We start from the raw sequence: 25,189 nt of genomic DNA on the forward strand, positions 1-25,189 counted from the left end.
ATGATTTCTTAGAGAGTTGCTTTCTACAGTCATTTATTCATTCAACAGATATTGATTGAACTCCTGGTTTGTGTGGCCAGTGCAGCCATGATTGTTCCATTCTAGTTCAGATCTGAGCAGCGGCTTTGGTGTTCTGCTGCTGTTAGTTTTCTACACATGTCTGTGTAACAGGGTTGGACAGTCTTGGCTTTAATCTTGGTAGGCTGATGGAATTTCTAGAATCTTCATGCTGATACACATAGCTAAATTTCAGTCCATCTTTGAATGTTCATTCAATGAAACTAAGCATAGGTCTTATTTTGTTTTTTAATTTATCAACAATTTTTTCCTACATAAATTATTTAAAATAGTATATTGTTAAATACAGAAAGGATTTTGTTTATATAATAAGTTTTTGTTTACATGAGTTTTCTTTTTAATAAATTTTTAAATTTTATTTTACTTATTTTTGGCTGCATTGGGTCTTCGTTGTTGCGTGTGGGCTTTCTCTAGTTGCATCAAGAGGGTGTGCTACTCTTTGTTGCGTGTGCGGGCTTCTCATTGCGGTGGCTTCTCTTGTGCCGAGCATGGGCTCTAGAGCGCAGGCCCAGTAGTTGTGGCTCACGGGCTTAGTCGCTCTGCAGCACGTGGGATCTTTCCAGACCAGGGCTTGAACCCGTGTCCTCTGCATTGGCAGGCAGGTTCTTAACCACTGCGCCACCAGGGAAGCCCGTTTACATGAGTTTTAATGAACTCTTTTATGGTTACTGGTTTAAAATCTCTTACTAGGGAGTTCCCTGGTGGCCTAGTGATTACGATTCTGGGCTTTCACTGCCGTGGCCTGGGTTCAGTCCCTGGCTGGGGAACTGAGATCCCGTGAGCCAAGTGGTGTGGGAAAAAAAAGAAAAATCTCTTACTAAAAATCATTCTTTTATTATATGTGCTAAAAAAAGTGATTAAAAAAATACTGATGGGGTCCATGAAATGATTCATTACCGTGAAAGGAATGTGTGAGTCAGAAGAGATTGGGAACTGCTGGACTAGCATGTTATGTATTTTCTTTGGTAGAGTCAGCTATATTTTGGAATACACTGAGAAACAGTATACTATAGTCATTGAGAACCCTCTGGAGGAGGCAGACTGCCTGGGTTCAGATCCTCATTTGGCCACTTACTAGCTGAGTGACCCTGAGTGAGTTAACTAACTTCTATTTGTCATTTCCTTCAAGTGAAACACATGGGTAATTATGTCTACCTCATAGGTTGCTGTGAGAATCAGGAGTTAATTGTGCTCTACAAGCAGTTTTCCTTTTAAAAATAAGAGAAAAAAAAGGTTTTTAGATAAAACCTTTCTCTGCTGTTGGATGCAATTATATAGATTTGGGGTTATTTGCAAACTTCTCTTATGTAAAGGAATAATACTTCACTGCTAATAGTTTGTGATTTAGGGGTGATTTTTAGACTCTATTGACTTAGCTCACTTTATGAATTCAAAGTCAGATTCTCTAAGTGGTTTGGATCTTGGTTTTCTAAGCAAGAATACCCTTTTGTCTGGGTTTAGTCTTAAGAATGAGAGGTTACTTGAGTTGCTTTTGTAGGCCTTTAGGTCCTTAGATTGTAACAACTTAATGTTTTGTTGAATGTTCTTTTGGGGGGGGGCGGAGTTTATCTTCTGTTTTTAATGGTCATGTAATTATGAACACTGTTTCCCTACTTTTGATTTCAGGACAGTATCCTTGATGAGCTTGACAAAGAAGAGAGTACCCATGATTCTTTGTCTCAAGAATCGGAGTCAGAAGAAGATGGGATTCATGTAGATTCACAAAAGGCTCTTGCTCTAAAAGAAAAGGTACTCTTTAGGTTAGCCGTTCGTTCCTTCAAGTAAGCAGGATATGTAGAAAATCATGTCCATCCCAAGATTTCTACAGCATAATTTAGGGGGTGTTCAAACTTTAAGATGTTATTGGCTATATCGCTATCGGGAGGCAGTATAGCGTAGTGGTTAGGAGTATGTGCTCTAAAACCAGATTATCTAGGTTCACATCCTGTGTCAAGTTCTTTAAATTGCCTGTGTGTACTCAGTTTTCTCAGCTGTAAAATAAGATTAATATTATTACTAAACCTCAATGGGTGGTTGTGTTATTAAATGAATTATTATATGTAAAGTGCTTGGAGCATACAGAGAGTTATTCCAGGGCTTTAAGTAGTAGACTGAAGTACTAATCAAATCAGCGCGTGATTCTTGACATGGACATTATATCCCATTCCTCCATATCACAGACCATCTTTGGTTGCTTTTTGGAACGTTCAGCATCTCCCTGAGGAATGCCTCATTATTGTAAAACTGGCTATATTGCTTTTCAAAGAGGTGGCACTCTTTCAGATTAAAATTTATCTTTATGCCTTTCTTTTGTTACATTTCTGTGGGTTCTTATTGTCAACAAAAAGTATATAATGCTAGGTATTTTACTCATTTTTCTGCCAGGGCTCTTGGATTGTGACCAAACTATGACTATGTAGTGAATTTTAGCGCTTGTAAAAAGACCACTTTGCTTAATTCCCTTGCCTTTCTTGTGAGCCTTGATCACATGGCTAATGAGATAGGAAGAGATGGATAATAATGAAAGAAAATGGCTCTGGAATTCTGTGCCAGTATATATCTGACTTGTATGCTTTTTCAGGGTAATAAATACTTCAAACAAGGAAAATATGATGAAGCGATTGAATGCTACACCAAAGGCATGGGTGCTGACCCATATAATCCTGTGTTACCAACAAACAGAGCATCAGCATACTTTAGACTGAAAAAGTAAGGAATTTCCATAATGTGTGTGAATATTTTATGTGTATATGGAGACTTTAAAAAAAAAACCTTTCGTGATAAAATGTGTGGGAATGCTTGAAAAAGTTTTACATTTCTTTTCAACTATAAATTTTTATAACTCACTCCCTTTTATTTGGTTCTTTTACTTAAGCCATTTTAAACATTCAGGTGCTCAAACCCTGCTCCTGTAGCTCACTTTACTGAGGTGTTCCTCCTCTAAATGTTGAGTAATGATGCTCTTTACCTAATTCACAGACGCAAAAAAAGTTAGCTGGGTAAAAATTTTTTATAAATTAATTTTGCTTCATTATTTTGAAAAATTATTTATCCACTATTTAACACAGAGAACTTTTATTATGGTAAACTTAAAATATGTTTCAACATTTGTTTAAGTCATACCCTTTAAATAAGTACTTAATATTGAAGAACATAAATGTGTATGGTCTTAATCCCAAGCAGGGAACTGACCTATCATAAGAAATTTTAAAAAGACAAATACCATCAAGGAGGACATTCTTACTGTTTTAATTATTTGGAAATATGAACTATATTGGTATCTGAGTTTTTACTGTTTTAAATAGAATATTTTTAGATCTTTGAAACTCGTGCTATTCATATCCTGACAAATTAGGGGAATATTTACATTTTATAATATTTGATATCTACACTGTGTAAATGATGAAGAAAAATTTTAAATAAACCTGCATGAGCCTGCCACCCAGCTTAAGAACCAGAACATTACTTTTGAAGCTACCTTTGATATTCTTTTCCATATCCTGACCCTTGTCCCTCCCAGTAAACCACTATCTTGAGTTGTATATCATTCTTTTGATTAAAAAAAAAGTTCATTTTATATGTATGTATCTTTAAATAATATATTGTATAACATTGCTTATTTTTGAGCTTTAAAAGTATTTCATACTGGATGTAGTCTTCTGTAGCTTGTCTATTTCTTTGAATAGTATCTTTCTAAGATTTGTTTGTATTTTGCATATAGCTGTAGATCTCTCATTTTCACTGTTATATGCAGTTCCTTTTTAGTAATATGCCATTATGTATCCATTCTCCGGTTGCTGGATTGTTGGTTTCTTCCTTTCTTCCTCTCTTTCCTTTTCTTCTCCCTGCTTTCTTTCCCTGCCTTCCACCCTCCTTCCCTTTCTTATTTAACAACAGTGATACTGTGAACACTCTTGTACCTGTTTCTTGGTGCTGGGTCATAGGATGTTCACAGGTTCAACTTTAAATGGTGGTAACCAGTTGCTACAAGGGGAGTTGTAACATTCCTGTTAGCAGTGTATAAGAGTGAATGTTCCGTATCTTTACCAACACGGGTATAATTGGGCTTCTGAATTGTTTTCAGTCTAGGGGGTGTAAAATGGTAATTCATTGTGGCCTTAACTTGCATTTCCCCAATTTCTAATGAGGTTGAGCATCTTCTTATATGTTTATTCACCACTTATTTATTTTTTTTCTGTGAAATGTCTGTTTTTTCTTTTGACCATTTTTCTGTTAGGCTGTTTTGCTGTTGATTTTTAAGAGTTCTTTACTCTAGACACTAATTCTTTAGTGTTTATTTATAATAATTATCTTGTCTCAATTTGTAGTTGGTCTTCCTTTTTTTTATGGAGTCTTGGTGAGCAGAAAATTTTAATTTAATATAATTTTTTATTTTTATTATTATTATTTATTTATTTATTTATTTATTTTTTGCAGTACACGGGCCTCTCACTGCTGTGGCCTCTCCCAGTGCGGAGCACAGGCCCCGCGGCATGTGGGATCTTCCCAGACCGGGGCACGAACCAGTGTCCCCTGCATCGGCAGGCGGACTCTCAACCACTGCGCCACCTAATTTTATTTTTTAAAAATATATTATTATTATTATTTTTTCGACCCTACCATGTGGCATGTGGGATCTTAGTTCCCCAACCAGGGATTGAACCTGTGCCCCCTGCATTGGGAGCTCAGAGTCTCAACCACGGACTGCCAGGGAAGTCCCAGAAAATTTTAATTTTAATGTGTTTCTTTTATTGATTTTTGTAAAATGTTGGCACTTTGAAAAATATGATTTGTTAAAGTAGCTGAGTTCGTAACAGTCTCTTATATTTACTCCTAAAAGTTTTACTTTTCACGCTTAAGTCTTTTTATATATGCTGAAGGTAGAATTCCAATTTCATGTCTTTTCACATGAATATCCCAGTTGTTTCAGACCTATTTGTTGAATATCATGCTTTCCCCATGAATCTGCAATTCCACTGTTGTCATATGTCAAGTTTGCACGGATCTCTTTTTCATCTCTCTATTCTTTACATTGATCTGTTGCCCGTTACTATAACCATTCCACACTGTCTTTAATTATTGTAGCATTATAATTATAATGTCTTGGTATTTGGTATAGGGCATTCTCCTACCTTATTATTCTTTAGGAATGTTGGGTATTTTTGAACTTTTACTTATCAGTATAAATTTTAGAATCATCTTGTCAAATTCCTTGAAAACTTTTGATTACAATTGCATTGGATTTGTAGGTCAGTTTGGAGAGAATTATATTGTTGTGTTTTTGTGTCTTATTATAGATGAATGTGAAATTGCTCTACTTCTTTGATGTCTTTGAAGACAGTCTTGTAATTTTCTGCATATGGATCTTGTACATCTTTTGTTAGATTTATCAGTTTTTTGTTGCTGATCTCTAGTAGGGTAGCCACCTTGCTAAACTTTCATTATTTCTAACAATGTCTCCAGATTGTTTTTGAGTTTTCTTGGTAGACCATCATATCATCTAAGAATGTCAGTTTTGTTCCTTCCTTTACAGTTCTTTTGGCTGTTTTTTTCTTTCTTACGGAACTACATTGGCCAGGACCTCTAGCACAGTACTGAGAAAAAGCAGTGATAGTGGGCATTTTTGTTCTTTGCTTTAAAGGGAGTAGTACTCAAGTCTCACCATCAGGAATTATTGATTTTAGTGGGCTTCACTAAAAGGAGATGGGAAACATGCCTTCAATTGGGAAGTAAATTCCCTTTTCAGAGATTTCAGAAACAAATTTTTTGAAGTTTTGGTGTAACAGATGATTTTTATTTTTTTTTTAAATTGTAGATTTGCTGTTGCTGAGTCTGATTGTAATTTAGCAATTGCCTTGAATAGAAGTTATACAAAGGCTTATGCAAGACGAGGTGCTGCTCGATTTGCTTTGCAAAAATTAGAGGATGCCAAAAAAGGTATTAATATTTTCCAAGTCATCCTTATCTAAAAAATTATTTAAATTTTTAATTTAACTGATGCTATACGAAGAATAATAGAGAATGACAGTTACTACCTTCAGAGATCTGTCTATTATTGAATAAAACTCATTTTTGTAATTTAAAGTGTGTCTTGATATTTTGGGAAAAGAGCATGTTATTTGCCACCAATTAGACTTTGGTTCAAATTCTCATTTGACCATGAGCTGTGTGACCAGGAGAAGGTTATGTATCTTCTCTGGTTTTCAATTTCTCATCTGTGAAATAGGGATTAAAACATCTAGTTGGCTATTATGAGGCTAGAGGTAATGCATGTAAAGCCTTAACACATTTTTATTTATTTGTAAATTCTAAGCCTTCCATTATTCCATAAAATAGGTTTGCATAGTACGGATCACAAAATCTGAATGACGCTGATGTCTGAAAGATTGTGCTCCTTCTTGGTTTTATGAAGTATAACTTATGATAGCAAGTATTCTCCCCGGGGCTGGTAGAAGAAGGTGATCTGTCACAAGGATTCTGTCAGGGTTTTGTCTGTCCTGGGGGAATGGAGGAAGTCCAGTGGCATAATGTTAGTGTTTCTTAGTTCCTCTTAATTTTGCTACAGGATAGTTACCTATTTGTCACATGTAAGCAAATGATTGTTGTTCTATACCGGTTTTTTAATCTCATATGTCTTTCAAATATTCTTTATCTTCTGTTTTACTCAGATTATGAAAAAGTATTAGAACTGGAACCCAATAACTTTGACGCTACAAATGAACTCAGGAAAATTAATCAGGTACACTGGCTGTTTAAATTAAGTACATTACTTATTACTTTTATTTGATAAAGTAAAGGTTTTTGCATAGACTTTGTACTATGTAACATAGACATTTTTCTACTTTTAATTCTTTGTACTATAGAGTTTTTTACTAAACAAATTTGTAAGCTAGAGGTGGTATAATGGTATTTAAAGATTCTTAATTAGTTATTATCTTAAAAAGTTGTCTGAGATATTTAGAACTACTGCTGCTTCACTTTTTCCTAGATGTCAGAATCATTTTTTTTTATCTCACTGATTTTTCTTATTTGGCTTGTGCTTTGATTTTTGTACTTTTGCATATTTCTTTGATTTTGTATAGTTTTAAAGTTGCTCCATCTTTATGGTCTATATAGCAAAAATAATACTAATTTTTTAACAGTAAGAAAATAGGTACTTAAATGTAAAATTTGCTGTCAAATGATACTGAACAGTTACATATTCCTTTTACTTTGCTGTTGAATCAGTTATAATTATTTTGCCATCTGTTGAAACTTTGATAAAAAAGTGACAATGATTGGGGAAAGTCTGCCTTTAAATATTGCCATTACTTATTGCACATAAAATCTGTTGGTAGATATATCAACTTGATTATAATTGTGAACTGTATTGTATATTTTCGTGTTTTGTCCTAGGTCAAATAATGACTATGAATATTAAATTTGAGAAATTTGGTGATGTGGTCTCAATTACCTTCTTTGTTTTTGAAAATCGTTCCTAGAACAGTGTAGAAATTCGATAAATATTTGTTGAATAAATGAACAACTGTCTTTAGTGAATATTACTTATTTTAATTGGAATAAGATGCACATTAAATTTCTTTGCTTTTTATTTTAGTAAGTAGAAAGATTTTGAATTGGCCTAAATATTATTTTAATTATTTGAAATGTGGCAGGAATTCTAATATATTTGAATAATTTATTGTTTTAAAGTCAGATATGTATGCGTCTTCCATTACTTGTTTTATTTTAGCTGACTGCTGTGTCTCCTAGGCTTTAACTTCCAAAGAAAACTCATATCCAGAGGAAGCTGATACAATGATTAAGTCAGCTGAAGGAGAGAAAAAACAAGCTGAAGAGCAACAGAATAAACAGCAGGCCATTTCAGAGAAAGATCGGGTAATCCAGGATTCCAACAAATATATGTTTCTCTGAGCTTACTCTTAGCTTTTTGTGTATCAGTTAAGTTTCTGTCTTTCCTAATATTATATTAAAATTCTTCTTCAGTAGAAACTGAAACTTAAATATACTAAAACTTCTGGGGCCTACTAATTAAAACTTTGAGTAATTGATGACTTAATACATAATATTAAAAAAGTATTTAAGTTTAGGAAACAAATTACTTTTGAGCATTTTAACATATATTTACATATTGTGGTTATAAGTTTAACATACAAATAAATTACAATTCATTCTTACTTATTTTTCATTAACTCCCACTGAACTATTTCTGATAAAAATTTCTTTAGAAATCCTGAGTTGAGATTTAATTTAACATATTATAGCCTTTCATGGACCCACAACAAATACTTATGGAATGATTATTGATTGTGATATATCTGATTCTGATTAGAAATAAATGTTAGTGAACTCTAGTATACACATTCCAGTACAGTTTAATTTATCCTATGTTTAGACACATTGATGTTACTGAAGAGTGAGCTGTACAGTCTGATACTCTGTTCTTTCACAAAAATTATTTGAGTTTTGAAATTCTTCTGTAGAGATTCTATTTTTTTTGGCTGTGCCTTGTGGCTTGTGGGATCTTAGTTCCCTGACCAGGGTTTGAACCAAGGCCCTCAGCAGTGAGAGTGTGGAGTCCTAACCACTGGACCGCCAGGGAATTCCCTGTACAGATTCTAATATTACTAAAGAGTATAATGTTCGGGCCTATATTTATTTATAAAATCCTATTTACTTATTTATTTTTTGGCTATGTTGGTCTTCGTTGCTGCGCGCGGGCTTTCTCTAGTTGCCGTGAGCGGCAGCTACTCTGCGTTGCGGTGCCCAGGCTTCTCATTGTGGTGGCTTCTCTTGTTGCAGAGCACGGGCTCTAGGCACACGGGCTTCAGTAGTTCTGGCGCACGGGCTTCAGTAGTTGTGGCTCACGGGCTCTAGAGTGCAGGCTCAGTAGTTGTGGCACCTGGGCTTAGTTGCTCCACGGCATGTGGGATCTTCCCAGACTAGGGCTTGAACCCATGTCCCCTGCATCGGCAGGTGGATTCTTAACCACTGTGCCACCAGGGAAGCCCCTGGGCCTATATTTATTTTTTATTTATTTTTTAATTTTTTTTGCGGTACGCGGGCCTCTCACTGTTGTGGCCTCTCTCGTTGCGGAGCACAGGCTCCAGACGTGCAGGCTCAGCGGCCATGGCTCACGGGCCCAGCCGCTCCACGGCATGTGGGATCTTCCCAGACCGGGGCACGAACCCGTGTCCCCTGCATTGGCAAGCGGACTCTCAACCACTGCGCCACCAGGGAAGCCCCTGGGCCTATATTTATTAAAATGTGTTTTTAATTTAAGCTTTGTCCAATCTTAATTAATAAAATAATGGTTAATGCCGCAAGGTAATATAGTAGCATACTTTTTTTTTAGTACTCAAAAGAGATTAACACCATTATAAAAGCAATCCAAACTAACAGATTCTAAAACATGTATCATGGATTTTTAGCAATTAAAATATAGTTTAATTATTGATATAATAATGATGGGTATACTTGCAGTGTTGCTAAAGATTTGAATTCAACTAACCTTTTTTTTTTGCATTTTCTTTTTTATTCTTCTCCATACTTCTTCCAAAATGACAGGGGAATGCATTTTTCAAAGAGGGGAAATATGAAAGAGCAATCGAATGCTATACTCGAGGGATAGCAGCAGATGGCGCTAATGCCCTTCTTCCAGCTAACAGAGCAATGGCCTATCTGAAGATTCAGAAGTAAGTATTGGTTACTTTTAATTCTTTACAAGATGAAAAATGAAATTTACCATAAATTGGCATATTAGCTAAATAATAAATTTAAATTTAATTCATTTACTTCTAAGCATTAAAGTTAGAGAGAGAGAGTGTGTATGTGTGTCATAGTACATATTCAGTAAAAGTTAGCTCTAAAATATTTTTCCTGTTTTAATGCTCTGGCATTACACAATTTAACACTTCTTTAATTTCTTTATGTTATTCTGAATTAGTGATTTGAAAGTTATTTTTAACCTCAGAACCCTTTGGGCAGAATCTTATCTGGAAGTGTATACATATATAACAAAAGGGAATTGCTGTCATTGAAACTGCTGATTGATTACATATACAACTAAAACTTGGTCCTGTGATACTAACCACATATTTCTGGATGCACTCAAGGGCTCCATGTTGGACAGTCAGCAGGATAATATCTGATGACAGAAACTATGTCTTTGAATCTGTTGTAATTATACTTTACACACTAGTTACAGAATTAAAAATTCCTATAAATATCATAAGTAAGGATTCTAAACTATTTTGGTGCCGTAGACCACTTTGGCTGCATGTTGCACCTTTCTCAAGATAATATTTTTAACTGCATAATGACACATTTAGGATTACAAAGGAAATCAACGATGTTGAAATAGAGTTTTAAAAATATTAAAATTTGTGATACATTGGTATACATACTTTTAAAAATTAACAGTACAAAATGAGAAACTATGTTTAAAATACAGGCAAGTTAAAAATAAATAAAAATACAGGCAAGTTAAAGTTAAAAAAATTTTTAAAGACATATTATTGTGAAAGTTTGAATAAAGCCACTAGAATTTGGGGGTTCTTTGACACATCTTCCACATATTGATCAACCAGTATATCTAGGTAATGCCCAGAAAGCAGCACAGATGATTACATTATACCAGTGTGATAACATATGGCTTCATGCTTTGGCATCCGAGTGACTGCTACGGACAGAGTTGCCTGGTAGCTGGCCAGCTGTGTCATAGGAGCATTTATAAACAGGGGTACTATGATCACATGCAAACAAACAGCAGGTTAAACTACCACTGTATTCCTGAAGTAGTTGTGGTATCTTAAAGATGTCTGTAACAAATGTAATGTGATATGAAAATAACTGATTTTTATTGGTGACAAAGTCATAGGTACTGTTTTTACTACTGTGGTTTGTTATCTACACTTGTAATTGAAAGGAAAGCTGCATTTCATTTAAAAGTTAATGAAAATAAGGGTACAGTATTTTTCCCATCCAAGTTTTCAGATCTCTCACAGGATCTCAGGATAGGAACCTCTATCATATAAGAAAATTTTGATTGTATATTTAATCTCATTGAAATAGACACATTAGAAGTGTATTATTTTGATTAGTCAGAGTAAAGATCATTGCATATCTTACTAACTTAGGAAAAATTTTGAATTTTGCTATTCCAGAATTGCACATGATTTAAAAATTGTAAGGCCTACATTTTTAGGTTTGACTAGTGCCAAGAATAATACCTTCTAATAGGTGATTATATTTACATTTATGAGAGTTCTAATTTATTGTGTTTTATTGCTTTAGTTGATAACCACATAAGTATATTATGACAAGTTAAAAGTATTTTTTTAATTTGAAAGAACTATTATGTGACTTTTTTAACACCTTTAGTGGAGTATAATTGCTTTACAATGGTGCATTAGTTTCTGCCTTATAACAAAATGAATCAGCTATACATATACATATGTCCCCATATCTCCTCCCTCTTGAGTCTCCCTCCCATCCTCCCTATCCCACCCCTGTAGGTGGTCACAAAGCACTGAGCTGATCACCCTGTGCTATGCAGCTGCTTCCCACTAGCTATCTGTTTTACATTTGGTAGTGTATATATGTCCATGCCACTCTCACTTCATCCCAGCTTACCTTTCCCCCTCCCAGTGTCCTCAAGTCCATTGTCTACATCTGCGTCTTTATTCCTGTCCTGCCCCTATGTTCTTCATAACCATTTTGTTTTTTTTAGATTCCATGTATATGTATTAGCATACGGTATGTGTTTTTCTCTTTCTGACTTACTTCACTCCGTATGACAGACTCTAGGTCCATTCACCTGACTACAAATAACTCAATTTCGTTTCTTTTTATGGCTGAGTAGTACTCCATTGTATATATGTGCCACATCTTCTTTATCCATTCATCTGTCGATGGACACTTAGGTTGCTTCCATGTCCTGGCTATTGTAAATAGAGCTGCAGTGAACATTTTGGTACATGACTTTTTGAATTACGGTTTTCTCAGGGTATATGCCCAGTAGTGGGATTGCTGGGTCATATGGTAGTTCTATTTTTAGTTTTTTAAGGAACCTCCATACTGTTCTCCATAGTGGCTGTATCAATTTACATTCCCACCAACAGTGCAAGAGGGTTCCCTTTTCTCCACACGCTCTCCAGCATGCATTGTTTGTAGATTTTTTTGATGATGGCCATTCTGACTGGTGTGAGGTGATACCTCATTGTAGTTTTGATTTACATTTCTCTAACGATTAGTGACGTTGAGCATCCTTTCATGTGTTTGTTGGCAATCTGTATATTTTTGGAGAAATGTCTATTTAGGTCTTCTGCCCATTTGCGATTGGGTTGTTTGTTTTTTTGATATTGAGCTGTATGAGCTGCTTGTATATTTTGGAAATTAATCCTTTGTCAGTTGCTTCATTTGCAAATATTTTCTCCCATTCTGAGGGTTGTCTTTTGGTCTTGTTTATGGTTTCCTTTGCTGTGCAAAAGCTTTGAAGTTTCATTAGGTCCCATTTGTTTATTTTTGTTTTTATTTCCATTTCTCTAGGAGGTGGGTCAAAAAGGATCTTGCTGTGATTTATGTCATAGGGTGTTCTGCCGATGTTTTCCTCTAAGAGTTTTATAGTGTCTGGCCTTACATTTAGGTCTTTAATCCATTTTGAGTTTATTTTTGTGTATGGTGTTAGGGAGTGTTCTGATTTCATTCTTTTACATGTATCTGTCCAGTTTTCCCAGCACCACTTATTGAAGAGGCTGTCTTTTCTCCATTGTATATCCTTGCCCCCTTTATCAAAAATAAGGTGACCATATGTGTGTGGGTTTATCTCTGGGCTTTCTATCCTGTTCCATTGATCTGTATTTCAGTTTTTGTGGTCAGTACCATACTGTCTTGGTACTGTAGCTTTGTAGTATAGTCTGAAGTCAGGGAGCCTGATTCCTCCAGCTCTGTTTTTCTTTCTCAAGATTGGTTATTCGGGGTCTTTTGTGTTTGCATACAAATTGTGAAATTTTCTGTTCTAGTTCTGTGAAAAATGCTATTGGTAGTTTGATAGGGATTGCATTGAATCTGTAGATTGCTTTGGGTAGTATAGTCATTTTCACAGTGTTGATTATTCCAATCCAGGAACATGGTATATCTCTCCATCTGTTTGTATCTTTATTTTCTTTCATCAGTGTCTTATAGTTTTCTGCATACAGGTCTTTTGTCTCTGTAGGTAGGTGTATTCCTAGGTATTTTATTCTTTTGTGGCAGTGGTCAATGGGAGTGTTTCCTTAATTTCTCTTTCTGACTTTTCATCATTAGTTTATAGGAATGCAAGAGATTTCTGTGCATTAATTTTGTATCCTGCTACTTTACCAAATTCATTGATTAGCTCTCGTAGTTTTCTGGTAGCATCTTTAGGATTCTCTATGTATAGTATCATGTCATCTGCAGACAGTGACAGCTTTACTTCTTCTTTTCTGATTTGGATTCCTTTTATTTCTTTTTTCTCTGACTGCTGTGGCTAAAACTTCCACAACTATGTTGAATAATAGTGGTGAGAACGGGCAGCCTTGCCTTGTTACTGATCTTAGTGGAAATGGTTTCAGTTTTTCACCATTGAGAACAATGTTGGCTGTCGGTTTGTCATATATGGCCTTTATTATGTTGAGATAAGTTCCCTCTATGCCTACTTTCTGGAGGGTTTTTATCATAAGTGGGTGTTGAATTGTGTTGAAAGCTTTTTCTGCATCTAATGAGATGATCTTATGGTTTTTATTCTTCAGTTTGTTAATATGGTTTATCACATTGATTGATTTGCATACATTGAAGAATCCTTGCATTCCTAGGATAAACCCCACTTGATCATGGTGTATGATCCTTTTAATGTGCTGTTGGATTCCGTTTGCTAGTATTCTGTTGAGGATTTTTGCATCTATGTTCATCATTGCTGTTGGCCTGTAGTTTTCTTCTTTGAGACATCTTTGTCTGGTTTTGTCTGGAAGTGTTTGAGAAGGATAGGTGTTAGCTCTTCTCTAAATGTTTGATAGAATTTGCCTGTGAAGTCATCTGCCTGGGGTTTTATTTGCTGGAAGATTTTAAATCACAGTCTCAATTTCAGTGCTTGTTTTTGGTCTGTTTATATATTCTATTTCTTCCTGGTTCAGTCTTGGAAGGTTGTGCCTTTCTAAGAATTTGTTCATTTCTTCCAGGTTGTCCATTTTATTCGCATATAGTTGCTTGTAGTAGTCTCTCATGATCCTTTGTATTTCTGCAGTGCCAGTTGTTACTTCTCCTTTTTCATTTCTAATTCTGTCGATTTGAGTCTTCTCCCTTTTTTTCTTGATGAATCTGGCTAATGGGTTATCAATTTTATTTATCTTCTCAAAGAACCAGGTTTTAGTTTTATTGATCTTTGCTATTGTTTCCTTCATTTCTGTTTCACTTATTTCTGATCTGATCTTTATGATTTCTTCCCTCTTGTTAACTTTGGTGTTTTTTTGTTCTTTTTTCTTTAATTGCTTTAGGTGTAAAATTAGGTTGTTGATTTGAGATGTTTCTTGTTTCTTTAGGTAGGATTGTATTGCTATAAACTTCCCTCTTAGAACTGCTTTTGCTGCATCCCATTGGTTTTGGGTCGTCATGTTTTCATCGTCAATTGTTGCTAGGTATTTTTTGATTTCCTCTTTGATTTCTTCAGTGATCTCTTGCTTATTAAGTAGCGCATTGTTTAGCCTCCATGAGCTTGTATTTTTTACAGATTTTTTTCCTGTCATTGATATCTAGTCTCATACCATTGTGGTTGGAAAACAGACTTGATGCAATTTCAATTTTCTTAAATTTATCAAGAGTTGATTTGTGGGCTTCTCTGGTGGCGCAGGGGTTGAGAGTCTGCCTGCCGATGTAGGGGACACGGGTTCGTGCCCCGGTCAGGGAAGATCCCACATGCCGCGGAGCGGGCTCGCTGAGCCTATGCTCTGCAATGGGAGAGGCCACAACAGTGAGAGGCCCACGTACTGCAAAAAAAAAAAAAAAGAGTTGATTTGTGACCCAGGATATGATCTGTCCTGGAGAATGTCCCATGAGCACTTGAGAAGAAAGTGTATTCTGTTGTTTTTGGATGAAATGTCCTATAAATATCAATTAAGCCCATCTTGTTTAGTGTATCATTTAAAGCTTGTGTTTCCTTGTTTATTTTCATTTTGGATGATCTGTCCATTGGGGAAAGTGGGTGTTAAAGTTCCCTACTATGAATGTGTTACTGTCGATTTCCCCCTTTATGGCTGTTAGCATTTGCCTTATGTATTGAGGTGCTCCTATGTTGGGTGCATAAATACTTACAATTGTTATATCTTCTTCTTGGATTGAGCCCTTGATCATTATGTAGTGTCCTTCTTTGTCTCTTGTAATAGTCTTTATTTTAAAGTTTATTTTGTCTGATATGAGAATTGCTACTCCAGCTTTCTTTTGATTTCCATTTGCATGGAATATCTTTTTTCCTTCCCCTCACTTTCACTCTGTATGTGTCCCTAGTTCTGAAGTGGGTCTCTTGCAAACAGTATATATATGGGTCTTGTTTTTGTATCCATTTAGACAGTCTGTGTCTTTTGGTTGGAGCATTTAATTCATTTACATTCAAGGTGGTTATCGATATGTATGTCCCTATTACCATTTTCTTAATTGTTTTGGTTTTGTTATTGTAGGTCTTTTCTTTCTCTTGTGTTTCTTGCCTAGAGAAGTTCCTTCAGCCTTTGTTGTAAAGCTGGTTTGGTGGTGCTGAATTCTCTTAGGTTTTGCTTGTCTGTAAAGCTTTTGATTTCTCCATTGAATCTGAATGAGATCCTTGCTGGGTAGAGTAATCTTGGTTGTAGGTTTTTCCCTTTTATCACTTTAAATATGTCCTGCCACTCCATTCTGGCCTGCAGAGTTTCTGCTGAAAGATCAGCTGTTAACCTTATGGGGATTCTCTTATATGTTATTTGTTGTGTTTCCCTTGCTGCTTTTAATATTTTTTCTTTGTATTTAAGTTTTGATACTGTGATTAATATGTGTCTTGGCGTGTTTCTCCTTGGATTTATCCTGTATGGGACTCACTGAGCTTCGTGGCGTTGATTGACTATTTTCTTTCCCATATTAGAGAAGTTTTCAACTATAATCTCTTCAAATATTTTCTCAGTCCCTTTCTTTTTCTCTTCTTCTTCTGGGACCCCTATAATTTGAATGTTGGTGCATTTAATGTTGTTCCAGAGGTCTCTGAGACTGTCATCCATTCTTTTCATTCTTTTTTCTTTATTCTGCTCTGCAGTAGTTTTTTCCACTATTTTATCTTCCAGGTCACTTATCTGTTCTTCTGCCTCAGTTTTTCTGCTATTGATTCCTTTTAGAGAATTTTTAATTTCATTTATTGTGTTGTTCATCATTGTTTGTTTACTCTTTATTTCTTCTAGGTCCTTGTTAAACGTTTCTTGTATTTTCTCCATTCTATTTCCAAGATTTTGGATCATCTTTACTATCATTACTCTGAATTCTTTTTCAGGTAGACTGCCTATTTCCTCTTCATTTGTTAGGTCTGGTGGGTTTTTATCTTGCTCCTTCATCTGCTGTGTGTTTTTCTGTCTTCTCATTTTGCTTAACTTACTGTGTTTGGGGTCTCCTTTTTGCAGACTGCAGGTTTGTAGTTCCTGTTGTTTTTGGTGTCTTCCCGAAGTGGCTAACGTTGTTTCAGTGGCTTGTGTAGGCTTCCTGGTGGAGGGGACTAGTGCCTGTGTTCTGGTGGATGAGGCTGGATCTTGTCTTTCTCATGGGCAGGTCCGTGTCCGGTGGTGTGTTTTGGGGTGTTTGTGACCTTATTATGATTTTAGGCAGCCTCTCTGCTAATGGGTGGGGTTGTGTTCCTATCTTGCTAGTTGTTTGGCATAGAGTGTCCAGCACTGTAGCTTGCTGGTCGTTGAGTGGAGCTGGGTCTTAACGTTGAGATGGAGATCCCTGGGAGAGCTTTCGCCGTTTGATATTACGTGGATCTGAGAGGTCTCTGGTGGACCAATGTCCTGAACTTGGCTCTCCCACCTCAGAGGCACAGGCCTGACACCTGGCTGGAGCAGCAAGACCCTGTTAGGCACATGGCTCAGAAGAAAAGGGAGAAAAAAAGAGAGAGGAAAAAAAAGAAATAAAATAGAGTTATTAAAATAAAAAAATTAAAAAGTAATAAGAAAAGAAAAAGAAGAGAGCAACCAAACCAAAAAACAAATCCACCAATGATAACAAATACTAAAAACTATACAAAAAAACCCCCCAAATTAACGGACAGACAGAACCCTAGGACAAATGGTAAAAGCAAAGCTGTGCAGACAAAATCACACACAGAAGCATACTCATACACACTCACAAAAAGAGAAAAAGGAAAAAAATATATCGTTGCTCCCAAAGTGTACCTCCTGAATTTGGGATGATTCGTTGTCTCTTCAGGTATTCCACAGATGCAGGGTACATCAAGTTGATTGTGGAGATTTAATCCGCTGCTCCTGAGGCTGCTGGGAGAGATTTCCCTTTCTCTTCTTTGTTTGCACAGCAACCGGTGTTCAGCTTTGGATTTGGCCCCGCCTCTGTGTGTAGGTCACCTGAGGACATCTGTTCTTAGCTTAGACAGGATGGGGTTAAAGGAGCAGCTGATTAGGGGACTCTGGCTCACTCAGGCCGGGGGGAGGGAGGGGTACGGATGCGGGGTGAGCCTGCGGCGGCAGAGGCCTGCGTGACGTTGCAACAGCCTGAGGTGCGCCGTGTGCATTCTCCTGGGAAAGTTGTCCCTGGATCACGGGACCCTGGCAGTGGTGGCTGCACAGGTTCCTGGGAGGGGCGGTGTGGATAGTGACCTGTGCTTGCACACAGGCTTCTTGGTGGCTGCAGTAGCAGCCTCAGCATCCCATGCCCGTCTCTGGGGTCCACGCTGATAGCCATGGCTCGTGCCTGTCTCTGGAGCTCGTTTAGGCAGTGCTCTGAATCCCCTCTCCTCGCGCATCCTGAAAGCATAGTCTCTTGCCTCTTAGGCAGGTCCAGACTTTTTCCGGGATTCCCTCCCGTCTAGCTGTGGCACACTGACCCCTCAGGCTGTGTTCATGCCGCCAACCCCTGTCCTTTCCCTGCGCTCCGACCGAAGCCTGAGCCTCAGCTCCCAGCCTCGCCCGCCCCGGCAGGTGAGCAGACAAGCCTCTCGGGCTGGTGAGTGCTGGTCGGCACCGATCCTCTGTGCGGGAATCTCTTTGCTTTGCCCTCCGCACCCCTGTGGCTGCGCTCTCCTCCGTGGCTCCGAAGCTTCCCCCCGCCACGCCCCATCTCCACCAGTGAAAGGGCTTCCTAGTGTGTGGAAACTTTTCCTCCTTCATAGCTCCCTCCCAGAGGTGCAGGTCCCGTCCCTATTCTTTTGTCTCTGTTTTTTCTTTCACCCTACCCAGGTACGTGGGGAGTTTCTTGCCTTTTGGGTGGTCTGAGGTCTTCTGCCAGCATTCAGTAGGTGTTCTGTAGGGGTTGTTCCACATGTAGATGTATTTCTGATGTATTTGTGGGGAGGAAGGTGATCTCCACGTCTTACTCTTCCGCCATCTTGAAGGTCTCCCTATGTGACTCTTATTTGTATCTTTTTCTAGTGTGTCTTTTAGATTCAGTTAATATCAGAAGTTTTCTCTGCTACATAGTGACTGCTGTCAGATATTACAGACTAGATGAGGAACAAGGAAAAGAGCAACTCTTTCAAACAGGAGTTTGACCTGAACCGAGATCTAAAGGGATAGTATGATTAGTGAGGTGAAAAAACAGGTCGAGTGTCCTCGTGCAGGTTCACAGGCACAGGAGTGGGAAATTCCATGGTACCTCTGGAAGGGACAAGTGGTCCATATGATGGCTGGTATGCAGGGGCAGTGGCAGAGATAAGGCTGGAGCGTCATGCAAGCCCCCGACTTCGTGCTCTGCAGACTTTATTGTAAAAAATGTGGGGACCATGCAGTATCTTGAATGGGAGAATGATATAATCAGTCAAGTAGAAAATATACTGGTTGGGGCGTGGACACGAACACACACAAACATGTTCTTTCTCTTGCTGAAAAGTGAATTAAAGAATTCAGAGGTGTTTAATCTTTTTCACCCTAGGTATTGTTTTGAAGGTAGAATGGCATTCACTTAGGCCTTGGGAAGAATGTGATCACAGAAGATTCTTTTTTAAAAAAATATTTGTTATTATGAAACTTTTCGTAATAAACTCTATGTACCAAGTCATCTAGTGTTCACTAGCCATACCTTTTTTGTCATATCTGTTTCAGCTGTTTTCCCCCCGAATTATTGTAAAGCAAATCAGAGACATTATGAGATTTCATCCCTAAAGGATGTTTCATACATAACCACAATACCATTATTATGCCCAATAAATTCACAATAATTCATTAATGTCATTTTAATATATATGAGGGTCTCAAGTTTTTTCTATTGTTTGGTTTTTTTTTTAGCTTTTCTTAGCTTTTTGTTGTCATAAAGCAGTATTCAGACTGAATTAATTGCTGGTTGCATGACTGAGTAGAATTTATGAAAAGTAGTAGATGGTGTGCTTTCACGTATATAATGGATCCTGAGTTCTGGTGTGCTGTTTTCCTTAGGTGATGTGTACTGTGGGTAAATATTAATGAAGTTTGGAGATTTAATGCCAGTTATAATTTTTATTATAGTACCTGTACATACTGAGAGTTGGAGGGGAGGTACACTGCTAGCAGTGGTGTTCTTTTGTCTGCTCTACTCATATTTTATCATCATTAATTTCATCCTTCCAGCAGACTCATTCCTGACTTTCCCTTAATCTGATACCTTCTCTCTCCTCACCAGATGATTCCAAAATTTGGTGAGAATAAAAAATTTAAAAATTAGTCTTTTCCCTCAAACACAGATTTGGGAGCTGGTAATTGAAATTATGTGTATATTTTTGTATTAGAAACTCAGTTTATATGAAGTTTGCTGTAAGCTACATTTTTCCACTTGGTCGTTTTATCATGTTTAATAGGTATGAAGAGGCTGAAAAAGACTGCACACAAGCTATTTTATTAGATGGCTCATATTCTAAAGCCTTTGCCAGAAGGGGAACTGCAAGAACATTTTTGGGAAAGCTTAATGAGGCCAAACAAGGTAAGACTATTTTTATAACACCCGGCCCTCACTCTTCCTGTTGACACTCCTGTTGTAGAAGCAGAGATTTGCATAGCCTTCCCATGTTTCAAGGATACAGAACCTAGAAAAGTACATTTTCTTTCACAGTTTAGATCATGAATACGTTTGTAGATTTGAAGGAATTCAGCTTCCATAGTGGACCTGGTTATCTTTTAATAGCATACAGTACAATCTGACCAAAATTAATGAAAAATTCGAATTATAGGTGAGAAGGAAAAAAGCAAGAAAAAGGCAAGAATGAAAAGGGAGTCAGCAACCAGGAGGTAGAGGATAATATGAGACTGTAGTGATGCCCCTGCTTTTTTTCTTGATACTAGTTATTCTTATTTTTTCATGATCTTTTATGTATTTATTCTGTTAGTTATTTTGAAGAACCAACTTACTTCTCTTGTCTGTTTTCCATATTTCTGCTTTTTATTTCCTTCCTTCATCTGTCTTTTGGCTTAATTTGCTGGTTTTCTAACTTCTTGATACATCAATACTTACATAATTGGTTTTCAGCCTTTGTGTTTTGAATGTTCATTTAAATCTGGCAGTTTAAGTCTGGCTTCAGCTGTAGCCCATGCATTTTTTTATTATGGTAAAATAGACATAACATAAAATTGGCTGTTTTCACCATTTTTAAGTGTACGGTTCGGTGGCGTTGAGTACACTCACGTTGTTGTTCAGCCATCAGCATTACACATCGCCAGAACTTTTCCATCATTCCATTCTGAGCATTCTACCCTTCTGACAATAACTCTCCATTCCCCCTTCCTCCAGCCCCTGGTAATCAACATTCTACTTTCTGTCTCTGAATTTGACTATTCTAGTACCTCATGTGAATAGAATCATACAGCAGTTGTCCTTTCGTGTCTGGCTTGTTTCCCTTAGCACGTCTCTAAGGCTCATCCATGTTGTAGCATATATCAGACTTTGATTCCTTTTTAAGGCTTAATAATATTCCATTATCTGGGATTCTCTTAGATTCTGTCTTATGTTTGGTGACTACCCTGTCGTTTGTTAACAGTGTGAGTTTTGGTAAGTTAGATGATCTCTAGATCAAGGCCTCAGTTGTTTCACTGTAAAGTGGAGTTGTAGTCATGGTTACATGAGGATTCATATAAAGCAACTAGAATAGCAGTTGGTAAATGTTAGTTCTTATTACTGCTCACCAGTTTCCTAGCATCCTGAGTAAAACTTCTTGAGATAAATATGGGGTTACTAACTAAATAGATAATTTCTCGAACTCCATAAAGTATTTTCACTAATTTATTATATTTCTTAAAAATTCATTTTAGATTTTGAAACTGTTTTACTTCTGGAACCTGGAAATAAGCAGGCAGTGACTGAACTTTCCAAAATTAAAAAGGTATGCATTCTTTCCACCAAAATATGGTCTTATTTTCTGAAGCATAAACACATTTATTTGTTGCGTGATTAACTTGAGCATATTTTGATAGTCATGATTACAAATTTATTTTCAAGGAATTAATTGAGAAAGGACACTGGGATGATGTCTTTCTTGATTCTACTCAAAGGCAAAACGTGATAAAACCCATTGATAATCCACCTCATCTTGGATCAACTGTAAGTAAAGCCCTTTAATTTTTTCCCTTGCTATTTAAATATCAGTGTTCTATTAATAAGAGCTGAAAACAAATGTTGAGTTAGTAGACTCTGAAAAGAAATGTTGAAATCTCTTCCAAGAGCCATTTTTAGAATCTTTAAAAAATACTTCTTAGGAATATTGGCATAATCAAATTGGGGAAAATTGAGCTGTTTAAAGTCCTGGGGTAACTTTTTAAAGCGACTTTTAATTTAACACTAAATATTTCTACATATTTTCTGGCTGTAAAGGAATTTGGAGCTGTTTTACATTTGGTAATTAAATATTTCTAATACTATTATTTGAGGTTGGGATTTTATTACAGTAGTCTTGCATCTTCTGTGGGGTTTGATCTAAAGTTAGCACTTTGGCAAAAATCTAGTACAGGCATACCTTGTTCTATTGCACTTTGCAGATACTGTGTTTTTTACAGATTGAAGGTTCGTGGCAACCCTGTGCTGAGCAAGTCTATCAGCGCCATTTTTCCAATAGCATTTTCTTACTTTGTGTCTTTGTGTCACATTTTGGTAATTTTTGCAATATTTCAAACTTTTTCATTACTATCATATTTGTTATGGTGATCTGTGATCAGTGATCTTTGTTACTATTGCAAAAAGACTTGCTGAAGGCTCAGATGATGGTTAGTATTTTTTTGCAATAAAGTATTTTTTATTAAGGTATGTACGTTTTTTTAAGACATAATGCTATTACACACTTAAAACAGTACAGTATAGTGTAAACATAACTTTTATATGCATTGAGAAACCAAAAGATTTATGTGACTTGGTTTTTTGCAATATTCACTTTATTGTGGTGGTCTGTGACTGAACCTGCAATATCTCCAAGGTATTGCCTGTACAAGCAGAGTTATTCTTCTTTTTTTTTTTTTTTTTTTTTTTGTGGTACGCGGGCCTCTCACTGCTGTGGTCTCTCCAGACGCACAGGCTCAGTGGCCATGGCTCACGGGCCCAGCCGCTCCGCGGCATGTGGGATCTTCCCGGACCAGGGCACAAACCCACGTCCCCTGCATTAGCAGGCCGACTCTCAATCACTGCGCCACCAGGGAAGCCCCAGAGTTATTCTTAAGAATATACACTGCACATTGTTTTTGGTATGCCATACTGTTTTTCATTAAATCCAACAAAGCCAGTTTTTTCCTGCAATATTGGAACAGAAAGAGTAGCTGGTAAAATTCAGTGGTTTGTTTTGTTTATATATATATATATCTATATAGTGTGTGACTCTATGGTAATTTCTAACATTTACATGGTATTATATATAGAAATTATGAAAGATAAAATGCATATAGAAAAGTATACAGAACAAATTAAGATTTAAAAAATAAATTGAACATCTGTGAAACCACCAACCAGGTCAAAAAATTGAAAGGTATCAGCGCCTCCAAAAATCTCCCTGTGTGCCCCTCACTGATCATGATCTCCCTACACCCTAGAAGTAACTGTTATGCATGGATGATGCTTTGAGAGAGATAATAACTTTACAAGGAAGTCGGAGCAGATATTTTTATCCTCCTTTTACAAAGGAAGAAGGTGAGGCAAAGAAAGTTTTGTGTTTTGCCAAGCTCATAGTTCAAGTTAGTAAGAGATAGAGGAATTCTTTGTTTAATATTTTTCTTGGGTTCTTATTTTGACTTTATTCTTGAATTTTCTGAGATAATAATTGTTTCATGTGCCAGGCATAAATCTTAGTTGCTTTCATACATTTTCATATATCATGTTCATTTTTATACATCATATTCACTTGCTATTATTCTATACTTAACAATAAAGGTGATTAAATGTTTAATCCCATGTGATTTAAACTTTTATCTCTTTGTAAAACTTTGTCACAGAAGTTAATTCAAAAGTTAAAAACAAAGCCTTTGTCAGACTTTTGCTGTCCATAATTATAAAGACATTACCATGTGGTAAATCAGATATCTGTGTATGGAAGAATGTCCCATGGCCAGTATACCCTAAACAGCTTTTATAAATCTGTTGGGTTCTCTTCTCCCTCAGTTTAAAAATCAGTTTATGTTAATAGCTGTGAAAATGCAACATAAATTTGAATCTTTTGCGGCTGGATCTCAAAACAGAACACCTTCATGAATTGAGAGATCTGGGGTAAACCATTTTGTAACTGATCCAACAGAAACAAAATCAGTATCCTAGTGGGAAGGGGAAAAAAATTGCTATTTATTTTTGTAATAGGTCTCCATTTAAAAAGTGGACATTATTTAAAAAATAGTGGGTGCAGTTTGGTATGATGCTTTTGAGTTGATTTGAGCCCCATTTCATAAGCTTTAAAATTTTAGGCGAGTGTGAACCCTGTGTGATTCTTACTTTTTCTACTTAAGTTGAGAATAACTCACAGGTTAGTTGAGATCAAAGGAAATAATGTCCAATAATGCTAAGGCAGTTTCACATAAAACAAATGTTAATTTCCTTTTCAGTCATATATGTGTGAGGCCACCTGGACACTGAGGAAAGTGGTAAGGAAAGAAAGGAAGGCCCAGGAGGTGGAGAAAAAAGAGTCCTGGGGTTACTTTATTCGAGCGAGAGGCTCGGTTGGGGTGTCCTGTGCTTGAGGGTTTGCAGCGGGGAGTACTGTTAATATATCTTCTATAGAGAGACTGTAGGAGAGCAGTAATGTAGGTCAGCTGGGCCTGGGGTTCCTAGGTAGGATGGTAGTAAATGAGAGTTTGTCCTGATCTCTTGGTCTCCACTAAAATATTTTATTTTTTTCGTTTTCCTGTTTCTCCATATCAGAAATTCACCTTTCTGCTTGGTCTCCTTTGTCTCTTTCTCCTTTTCTGTTTATTCTTTTTTTAAAAAAATAATTTTATTTATTTATTTATTTATTTTTGGCTGTGTTGGGTCTTTGTTGCTGCACGCAGGCTTTCTCTAGTTGCGGCAAGCGGGGGCTACTCTTCGTTGCGGTGCGCGGGCGCCTCATTGCCGTGGCTTCTCTTGTTGTGGAGCACCGGCTCTAGGTGCGTGGGTTTCGGTAGTTGCCGCTCGTGGGCTCATTAGTTGTGGCTCACGGGCTCTAGAGTGCAGGCTCAGTAGTTGTGGCGCATGGGCTTAGTTGCTCTGCGGCATGTGGAATCTTCCCGGACCAGGGCTCAAACCCATGTCCCCCGCATTGGCAGGCGGATTCTTAACCACTGTGCCACCAGGGAAGCCCTCTGTTTATTCTTATTTCTCTTTTCTTTTTCTTGAAATGGTATAATATAGAGTTAAATAAAATGTATGCTTCTAAATCTTAATTTAAAAAGAGATGAATTGATCCTTTCATGTTTTCTTACATCTTTCAACTGTAGTGGTATCTTTTGTGTTT

The 25,189-nt window shown here is 36.9% G+C and overlaps 1 protein-coding gene across 2 annotated transcripts in view; it reads left to right on the top strand.

Annotated features, from left to right (window-relative positions):
• Positions 1 to 25,189, top strand: part of RPAP3 (RNA polymerase II associated protein 3) — a 42,058-nt gene that overhangs the window by 7,296 nt on the left and 9,573 nt on the right. For both annotated transcript variants that reach the window (XM_032646631.1, XM_032646630.1), the window contains exons 4-12: positions 1,705 to 1,827; positions 2,660 to 2,787; positions 5,894 to 6,015; positions 6,747 to 6,817; positions 7,831 to 7,956; positions 9,646 to 9,773; positions 20,099 to 20,220; positions 21,543 to 21,613; positions 21,730 to 21,831. In XM_032646631.1, the coding sequence (XP_032502522.1) occupies positions 1,705 to 1,827; positions 2,660 to 2,787; positions 5,894 to 6,015; positions 6,747 to 6,817; positions 7,831 to 7,956; positions 9,646 to 9,773; positions 20,099 to 20,220; positions 21,543 to 21,613; positions 21,730 to 21,831 (993 nt within the window). The remainder of the gene's footprint in view (positions 1 to 1,704; positions 1,828 to 2,659; positions 2,788 to 5,893; positions 6,016 to 6,746; positions 6,818 to 7,830; positions 7,957 to 9,645; positions 9,774 to 20,098; positions 20,221 to 21,542; positions 21,614 to 21,729; positions 21,832 to 25,189) is intronic.

Source organism: Phocoena sinus, chromosome 10, assembly GCF_008692025.1.
Source record: "Phocoena sinus isolate mPhoSin1 chromosome 10, mPhoSin1.pri, whole genome shotgun sequence".
Taxonomy (NCBI): domain Eukaryota; kingdom Metazoa; phylum Chordata; class Mammalia; order Artiodactyla; family Phocoenidae; genus Phocoena; species Phocoena sinus.